Here is a 9,195-nt window from a genome sequence, read left to right as displayed (position 1 = left end):
ATGGCTCTGCTTGTCCACCTCAAGACGGTCTCGGAGCTGCGGGGCAGGGGCGACAGGATCGCCAAAGTGACTTTCCGAGGTAGGGAAGCCCCTGTCTCAGAGGGACCCCAGCTCTGGGCTGATGGGGATGAGGCAGGGCAAGGGAGGCTGGATGGGAAAAGTTCTAGCAGGGTTGGGGCGATGAGGCTTTTCATGGGCAGCCATCTGCCCCTGGCCTGACTGGCCACTTGTGATTTCCTGTCACTCAGGGTCCCCCGTGTTGCCATGTGTGCATCTGGGTCCATTCCTCCCTGCACTGGCCAACGTGCCATGTGCCTGGTAGGGTGCAGAGTCCTCTGCCGGCATGGGGTCCTGGGGAGGTAGAAGTGAGGACCCCATCTCCGAGCTCAGGGGGACCAGGGCGAAGAGGCCTAGCCCCGCAGAACCTCTGTAGGCCCACTCCTCCTCTGCGTCTCCCTCCACAGGATTTCCTTGGGCACAGGGTGGGGGTGGGCTCTGCAGACTGGAAGCCGCAGCATGGCTCCCCAGAAACCAGGCAGCCAGGGGCTCTCTGGCTGAGAATACTATTGGCTTCTTGCAGATCTACTGGTGGGCAGGGATCCTGCGACCTCCACTGGCCTCCCCTCTGTCAATTCTTTTCCTGTCCTCCTCCCCACTTGTGCATCCAGCAGCCATTTACTCTGATCTATGTGCCAAGGCTGGGGGCTGAGCATGACCCAGGTTCTGTCCTTGAGGAGCCCACCTCCAGTGGGACAGAAGGATCAGTGGGCAGACAAGTAGGACAGGTGCGCGATATGATGAGGATGGGGACAAGGGCGGTATGCAAGCCATAGAAGCAGCACCCAACTCGGGCTGGGGCAGGATGGTCAAGGAAGGCTTCCTGGGGGAGGTAGCTCCTCAGCTAAAACCCAAGGGACTAGCAGGAGGGAGCAAGGTGAGGAGGTGAGGGCAGAGCTGGTGCAGGGGACAGGATGCTCAAGGCTGGGAGAGGAACTGGAATGTGGAACAGGGAATAGAGAGAGGATCCAGGAGGCTGGAGCCCAGAGTGAGTACAGAAGCTGAGGCAGGAGAGACAGGCAGAACCAAGGAGCCAAGGCTGTCTTTACCCCGAGGACAGTGGGCAGCCCCTGCGGGTGTTAAGTAGAAAAAAAAGAGGCCAGGCTTTCCTGTGCTTACTGCCCACCCACCTCTGCCTCTGCCTGGCCACAGCCCAGCCCTCCGGGCCAGGGGCATCTCTGGTGGCCTTTCACCAAAGGCCAGGGCACACCTCACTAGACATGGCCCTTCTTCCCAGAGAGGGATTGAGGAAGGGGGGGTGGGGGAGGAGCTGAGAGAAGCCCACCAGGTTAGAGAGCAAAGTGAGCATCGGGCCCAGGCCCAGGTTAGGAGGGAGAGGTGAGAGCAGGGGCCACAGCCCTGGTGCCCACATCGCCCCGCAGTTGGACACCCCGCATTTGGACGGAGGCCCAGGTTGTGCACAGAATCGGCAGGGGTGCAGGGGATCACAGTGCCCCTGCTGGCAGGTGGGGGAGGAAAGGGTGGGCAGACTACTGCCTGTTGCTTCCCACACCAGCCTGAGGACGGCTTTGTCTGCAGCACCCTGGATCTCTGTGGGCCACCTGCTGGCTTTAGAAAAAGCAAGTGTGTGCTTTCATCTGTGAAACGTGTCCCTGTGTTCCACAGACAGCACAGCGCCCGGCTGTTTAGCTACAGGGCGCTACGCTGTTGCTGCCACGACAGGACAGCCCCCACTGCAGAAACCAGGCGCATTTGCGGGCAGGGATACCAAGGCCCTGTTGTAAAGAGATCCGTGTGCGTTGGTGGAGGGGCTGAGGCACAGAACCTCACCCCCAGCCCTGGTGCTCAATCCTGCAAGCCCCTTTACCTCTTCCTGGTCAACCGGGGGTGAGCACGCTGTCTATCTGATGCCCCCCTTTCTCTTTGAGCCCTGGGGCCAGCCCTCCAGCCTCAACGGAACACACAGGAATTTGCCTCTTTGCACGCTGGGCCCTCCGGACCGAGGGGAGGGATCCACTTCCAAGCTGTGTACCTGCAGCAGGTGGCCACAGACAGAGCTCTGGGGAAGGCATTGGGCAGCAGGAAGAGGCCGGTGGCAAGCAGATTTCCAGAAAGCATCCTTTATAACAACCGGAGCAGAGATGCCTCCCCCATTCTTCTGCTGCAGCCAGCAGCTGACAACCAGACACCCCCAAAAGACCAATATTAACAACAATTCAGAGGAACCGACCCTCTGAATGTGCCACAGCACCTCACGGCATACACCGCTGGTGTCCAAGCAAACAGCTGCGGGGGGAAATGAGAAACTGGTGAATAGTCAGAGGGAGAGGATGGCCCCGAGTTCCCTGAATCCCGTGAGTGAAGCTCAGCGACAGATTGTGTGAGGGAGCCCTAGCGGGTTGGGTCCGTTGGCCGTGGCCCAGCAGACAGGATGAGCTGGCTGAAACATAGCTTGCCCTTCTGTGCGGTGCCACCCAGGACACTTAGGGGCTGTGTCGGAAAAAGTTCTAGATAAGGAGTCGGAAGCCCTTGGTCCTACTGGGTTCTGCCTCTCACTTCGCCTCTCTAGTCCTCATCTTTAAAATGGGCATGTGGATAACATCTGCCTCACCGGCTTGCTTCAGTGAAACAATAGATGTTGGAGGAGTTCGAGGGAAGGGCATTCAGATGACTGATACTTCTGTGAGGCCCCCATTCCAGTGCTCCTTGGGGGCAGCTGCTGGCTCCCAAGCCATCTTCTCTCCAGCCCAACTTCCGAAGGGGAGAGGAGAAGCTCCTCTGAGGGCTTCCTGACCAGTGCCAGGAGCAAGCAACTCGGGCCTGTCCTCTGCTCTGTAGGGACCCCCCCGGCTAAGATGTTCCTCAGGAACCTAGGCCTTGAGACCCCTGAGACCCCTGTTCCCATGTGGGCTGGGCACTCACCAGCTGTGTCCCTGGCCACCCCTCTCTTCCTGCCACGGGTCGGCCGGCCACCCCACACTCACGCTCACACCACGCTCACCGCCCAGCTCCACCTCCAGCTCATAGCTCTTACCCAAAGGCCACTCTTAACCTAATCCTGCCCTTATTCATCCACTCACTGAATGTGCTGATATTTGTGGACAGGCCTAGGACCCTGGGGGTGAAGACGCAGCCCCTACCTGCAGGAGTTACAGTCCATTGGGTCACACAGGAGACACCAGAAGGCCTGGCCCCCAGTCCGAGTCGCGCATGCAGACCCCAGAGCCCCAGAGCCTCGGCTTCACACGAACAAGATGAGACCATGGTCCCCATTTAACTCAGAGGCCTGCAGCCAGAATCAGGAGTAGGCTGCCTCTTGATGGCAGGTCACTACTCAAAGAGAAGCAGTATTCTCCTAGTGTCTGTCCTTTTTCAATTGCTAACATTGTTCTCAGCACCAATTAGAACCAGGGAACACAGTGTGGATGGGCCTGTAAGTTCCTCTAGGCCAAGGTCTGTCCAGTGCTCAGCCCACCCAAACCTGGGGAGAACCTGGGCTGTCCGTGAAGTAGCGACAGACTCTCTGGGGCTGGTCCCATGATCTCCCCGTACTCCCCATCCCCAAGATTTCTTGCCACGATACCGGGTTTGGGGATTGGATGTGTGAGTTGGGCGATGTCTGGGGGCTGGGTCTGATCTCCAAGTAATTCCCTTGAACTGGTGATTGAACCGGTGATAAAGGTCTGTTTTATCAAAGACTTCTCCCTCCTCCTCTCCCCAGCCCACCCCACTGCATTCCCATAATCCTGAATTTCCTGCCATTCCCCAAAGATACAAGCCCTGTATATCTCCAGACCTTGAGACACTTATTTCTTTTGCCTGGAACAACCCCCACGCTCCATCTTGAGAACTCCCATCAATTCTATCCATCCCTCAAGGCACATCTCATATGTCACCTCCTCTGTGAAGCCTTCCCCTCCCTAGCTGTACCATGTGCATACTCCTGTCACAGCACAGCTGGGGCACTTGGTATTTTAGAAACTGCCCCAGTTCTGTATGCTGCACTCATGTCTCAGCACCTTCAAGACAGGGATCCTAACTGAGCCCCATGCTGAGCCCTGGGCCCTGTCATCAAAATGAACATGACATAGCTCCTGTCTTGGAGGTATTCACTCATCAGTGGGTTTTAAATCCTCCACTGTGGCACTGCCATTCTTTGGGTCAGTGTCCCCAAATGTAAGCCCTCCACCCCCAGCTTTTCATCCAAGGGGGATCCAGGGCTGGAAGAGGCCTCAGAAGCCACGACAAGAAGCCTCCATTGACCTCCCAGCCCAGAGGGTCTTCTGGGGCCCCAGAGGAAGGCTGACCTCATCCTCTAGCAAACAACGGGGAGTCCAGCTCTGGCCCCCGGGTCAGAAGCAAGAAGGGCCGCGTGTGGCCCAAGCCCTTCGTAGAACACGGTCTTTCTGAGCATGACTGCGTGGGTGGGGCTTCCTAGGCAAACCACGGTCTCATAATCGGATAGGGGAGCAGAGATGTGTGCAGACATAATGGGGAAATGTCGTCCGACTCAGGAGGGCCAAGGTGTGCCCTGGGGTGGGCCGTAAACTGCAGCCTGTTCAGGGGATGGCAGCTTCCTTCTTACACGTGTGGAGATGCAGAAGGAAGGGTGAGGGAGGGTTGTTTCGGGAGGCGAGGCCATTCTAGGTGAGGGACTGATGGGACCAGAGGCCAGAGAAGGGAAATCCCAGTTAAGTCCACTGACTGGGAGGCCCCCGGTTTGGCTGGAGCAGAGGCTGCAGGGAAGAGAGGGGAGGGAGAGGAGCCAGGATCCATGGGACCAGATGAGTGACGGCATGCTGGGAGGCGGGAGGGCCCCGGCCTGGGCATGGGGGACAAGATGACCCCACTCATGGCTATGGAGACTACCCGGATTCCAAATTAGATTTCTTTTCCCCATTAAAATGGAGGAGCTCTCCCTCTTGATGAGAAATAGAACTATCTGGAGACTTCTCTGCCATCCCTGGTGAAGGAGGCAGAGTACCTCAGTCCTCTCAGTCCTGGGATCCTCCCAGGATGCCTGGGCCTGTATGTGCACTCTGGCCCTGCACCACACCTCCTTTCTGAGAGCTTGTGGGCTAGGTGTCGTCCCCCCACAAGGGGTTGAGCATTGCCCCCACAGGAGGGGACAAATGGAGGGGACCCTTAGGACAGCCTCTGCAACCCACACTGGCTGTGGACCCAGCTCTGTGCTTGTGCTGTGCCTCCCACATCCCCCACTGTACCCAGCACACACAGGCCCCTCACCACCTGGGGGAGAGGGTGGGGACAGATCTTCTCTGTCCAAAGTCCCAGGTGGTAAATGTCCCCCCTCCCACCCAGAGCAAGCCAATGCAGACCTCGAAGAGTAGGCAGAATGCGCTGAAAATGCCCCGGGCTTCTCCTGCTTTGATGAGTGTGTTTTCATGATATGGAAATGATCATAAAATTGTCTTCTTACAAAGGCCCTCAGCAAAAATGCTGCTGGAAATGTGCTCAAGAATAGACTTGCAAATAATTCCCCTGAATTGCAATGCCTTCCTTGGTTATCTTACCCACCTTTACTCATAACATAAAAGCTACAGCTCTCCCCCCTACACCCATGGCTGGGCCTGATTCCTTTTTTATTATCAGCTTTTTATGATGGAAAGTCTCAAGTACATACAAGAGTTGGGAAAGTAGTGCCTTGGCCCGCAAGCTCTCCCAGTGCAGTCTTCACACCTGTCAACTCCTGGCCAATTCTGTCCCATTTGTTCCCCTCCTACCCCCAGACCCCAAATTATTTGGAAGCAAAGCCCGAGCGCCACACCATTTCATCTGAATATATTCAGTACATAGCTATGAAAGACAAAGACTCCATTTTTTAAAAACCCACATATTACATCCCTCCTAAAAATTAACTCCTTTCTACTATCAAATATTCAGTCAGTGATCAAATTTCTAATTGTCTCATTGATGTCATAATTTTTTTCCGGGTCATTAAAAGCTACATTTTCATGTGCTTTGTAAATCCAGCATTTTATCATTCATTCACTCCTTTTTCATTCATCCGGATAATAGTATTCGGTGAGGGCCAGTTCTGTGCCAAGTGTTATTTTAGACATGGGCGTGACAGCAATAAGTTAAAAAGACATGGTCTTAAGGGGAAGCCAGACATTGCACCAGTCACCATGAGCAGCATGATGAATATTCTGGAAAGGGAGGTACAGGGCAGGGCAGCATGAGGCAAAAGGGAGCCCACACAGACCAGGAGTTCCGGAAGCTGCCCTGAGAGGCCTCCTCGGGGTTCGTTAGGACAAGATGGCAGAAGATCCCATGGGGGGGAGGTGAGAGCGACAGCAGCGCTGGTGTGGCCCGAAGTCAGCCGCCCTGGGGCCACGGAGATGAAGCTGGGCTGCGCACGGGGCAGGGACGAGATTTTCCTGCGGGGGCACGGGCGATGGGCTGATATTTAAGCTGGCTCTTCTTAGCTGGGACAAAACCTACAAAAGGCTCCATTCCAGGCAGAAGGGCTAATATCAGTACAGATGTGATGGTGTGGCAGTGCATCAAGGGTTTAGGGAGCTGGGAGTGCTTGCTGGGGATGGGGTGGGAGTGGCCTGGAGGGCAGGCAGGGCCCAAACACCGAGGGTTTGGAACTTGGGCTTTGTAAGTGAATAGGAGTTGACGATGCTTTTAGTAGGAGAATGGGAAAGGGACATCTGGTTTTGGAAAGGACTCTCGGGATGTCAGGACTCCAGACCAGGAGCCCAGGGAGGAAGCTGTGTCTTAATGGGGAGGCTGTGGGTTTGGAGAAAAGGGATGACGTCGGTTCAGAGAGGGGGTAGTGAATTCTGGAGTTGGTAGTGAGCAAGAGGGCAGGACGAGGGTGCCTCTGGATTTCATACTTGGGTTCCTGGATGGGTGGTGAGGCCACTGGTGGAGGAGGGGAGCATGCGAGCAAGAGCAGGTTTTGGGGGTGGGGGCACAGAAAGGACAGACTTGCCTGTCAGTCATTCTAGTGAAAATGCCCTCCAGGATGCCGAAGATCTGGCTTGGTACCGTGAGTGCCTAGAAGGGTGGTTGGAGCCCAGTGGTTCGGGAGTCCAGGGGCTACGTGAAGGTCTAGGAGAAGGTGAGATATGCCTGAGTCCTTACAGGGCTGCTTTGGGGTCAAGTGAAAAAGGTGATATATGTTAACAGCTCTACACACTGTAAAGTGCTCTGTAAATATAAGAATTATGCTCTGCATCCCAGGCGCCTGCTGCAGACTTCTAGAGAGATAAGAACAGAGCAGATTGTGACTCTCAGGGACTCCGTGGACTCAGGGGTTGGGGGGCTGGTGGGCTGAGCCTTACTTGATCCTCCTTGGGATTCCTACTGAGACCCCGAATTCTGCCAGCCATGAGATGATGGGGCAAAAACACCTGGAGCCACACTCCGGGGCGGGCAGCAGGGCCCCCACAGTGCCTGGCACAGAGCAGCTGTGAGGTAGGGGTGACGCCTGAAGGAGCAGGGCCCGCAGGTGCTGCGGGAACAGTTGCAGTTAGTGGAGGGGCCACTCTGGAGGCCCCATCCCGCAGCGCCAGGCAGCCACTTCTCCTCGCAGCGACAGTTCCAGAAGGGTCTCCCGAGACAGAGAATATCATGTGATCATTTTTACCCTCAGCCCTTGTCTACTTCCTGCCTAGACTGATCCACCCTCGAGACGGTGGCTCAACAGTGTTTTGACTTTTTTTTTTCAAAGCAGAAGGGCTCAGTAGCTTAGTTGAAAGTCAGTTTCCACTCACTGGCTTTTTTTTTTTTCCTCCAAGCCAAGGTTTAAGATAAAATCAGGGCTATATTATAAATACTTTAACAATATTTTTACCCCATTTAAGAATGTAAAAAGGTCACCTTCCCACCAGGCCTTATTATATGCCCAGTGCCTGGCACAGAGCAGGGACTCTGTACAGCTTGTGGATCACTAGGACCACAGGCTCCTCTAATCTGTCACAATAATGAGGGAACCTAACACCTGGCGGTTGCTGACTGTGTGGCTGGCGCTGTCTTGGCTCGAGGGGAAATCCCATGCTCTCTCTGCCTCAGTGCCTGGGTCTGAAAAATAGGAACGGAGGCCATCAGTTAGTTACATAGCAAAGTCAGAGTTTGAGTGAGCACTTAGAAGGAAATACAGGTTTAAGCTGAGCCAGAGAGATGCAGTTTATAATCCCTGCCCTGTCCCCTGCCTTGCTGATGAATCTCTGACATAAGCCTGAGTTTCTACTGTGTGTACCTGGGTATTAACAGGACGAGGAAAGGAGAGATAAATGAGTTATGGTGGAAATTATATTTGAATGAGATTTGTGGAAAATAAAGGGTTTGAAGTAGATGGAGCCTCCATCTAGTTGAGAAATGGGGGAAAGAGAAGGGGCAACCTTCCCTTATGGGGGGCCCAGGGACTCTGCATAACCCAAGTCTGGCTTTCTGAGTCGCTGGTGATTTTCAGAGAGTGTATTATTTAAGGAATATCGTGAGGGGAAAGTGTTATTACAGGAGATAATTACAAACAACTAGACATGAAAATCATTAGGCATATAGAACATTTGACAACATCGTCAACTGCCTTGACCTAATTGGCATTCCTAGGACATTTCACCCCAAACTGAAAGATACACATTCTTCTCAAACGCACATGGACTATTCATCAAGATAGACCATATGCTCAGTGATTAAACAAGTCGCAATATATTTCAAATGACTGACATCCTGCAAAGTATGTTCTCTGACCCCACCGGAATTCACTTAGAAATTAATAACAGTAAGAGATCTTAAAAAGCTCCAAATATTTGGAAATTAGACAATACCCTTCTGAATAACCTATGATCAGAGAATTAAACAAAAGAGAAATTATAAAACATGTCTAGCTGACTGATAATGAAAATACAACCTGACAATATTTATAGTTTTAAATACCTATGGCAGGAAAGAAAAAAGTCTAAAATCAATAATCTAGGTTTCTGCCTTAAGAAGCTCCTAAAAGAAGATGAAATTAAACCCAAGTCTTAAAAACGTCAGGCTCATTGAAGTAAGCCAGATACAAAAGACCATGTATCATATGAATCCTTTTATATGAAATGCCCCGAATAGACAAACCCATAGAGATAGAAAGTAGATAAGTTGTTGCCAGGGACTGGGGCAATAGGGAATAACTGCTAATGGGTGTGGGCTTTATTTTGG

The 9,195-nt window shown here is 53.4% G+C and overlaps 1 protein-coding gene across 3 annotated transcripts in view; it reads left to right on the top strand.

Moving 5' to 3' along the window:
• The window catches only part of OTOF (otoferlin), a 92,993-nt gene continuing 83,798 nt past the window's right edge, over nucleotides 1-9,195 (top strand). For all 3 annotated transcript variants that reach the window (XM_035000455.1, XM_035000453.1, XM_035000454.1), the window contains exon 1: nucleotides 1-79. In XM_035000455.1, coding sequence (XP_034856346.1) covers nucleotides 1-79 — 79 coding nt within the window. The remainder of the gene's footprint in view (nucleotides 80-9,195) is intronic.

Source organism: Mirounga leonina, unplaced genomic scaffold, assembly GCF_011800145.1.
Source record: "Mirounga leonina isolate KUSES-001 unplaced genomic scaffold, KU_Mleo_1.0 Mir_125, whole genome shotgun sequence".
NCBI lineage: Eukaryota > Metazoa > Chordata > Mammalia > Carnivora > Phocidae > Mirounga > Mirounga leonina.
This window is presented reverse-complemented; position numbering and strand designations above follow the sequence as displayed.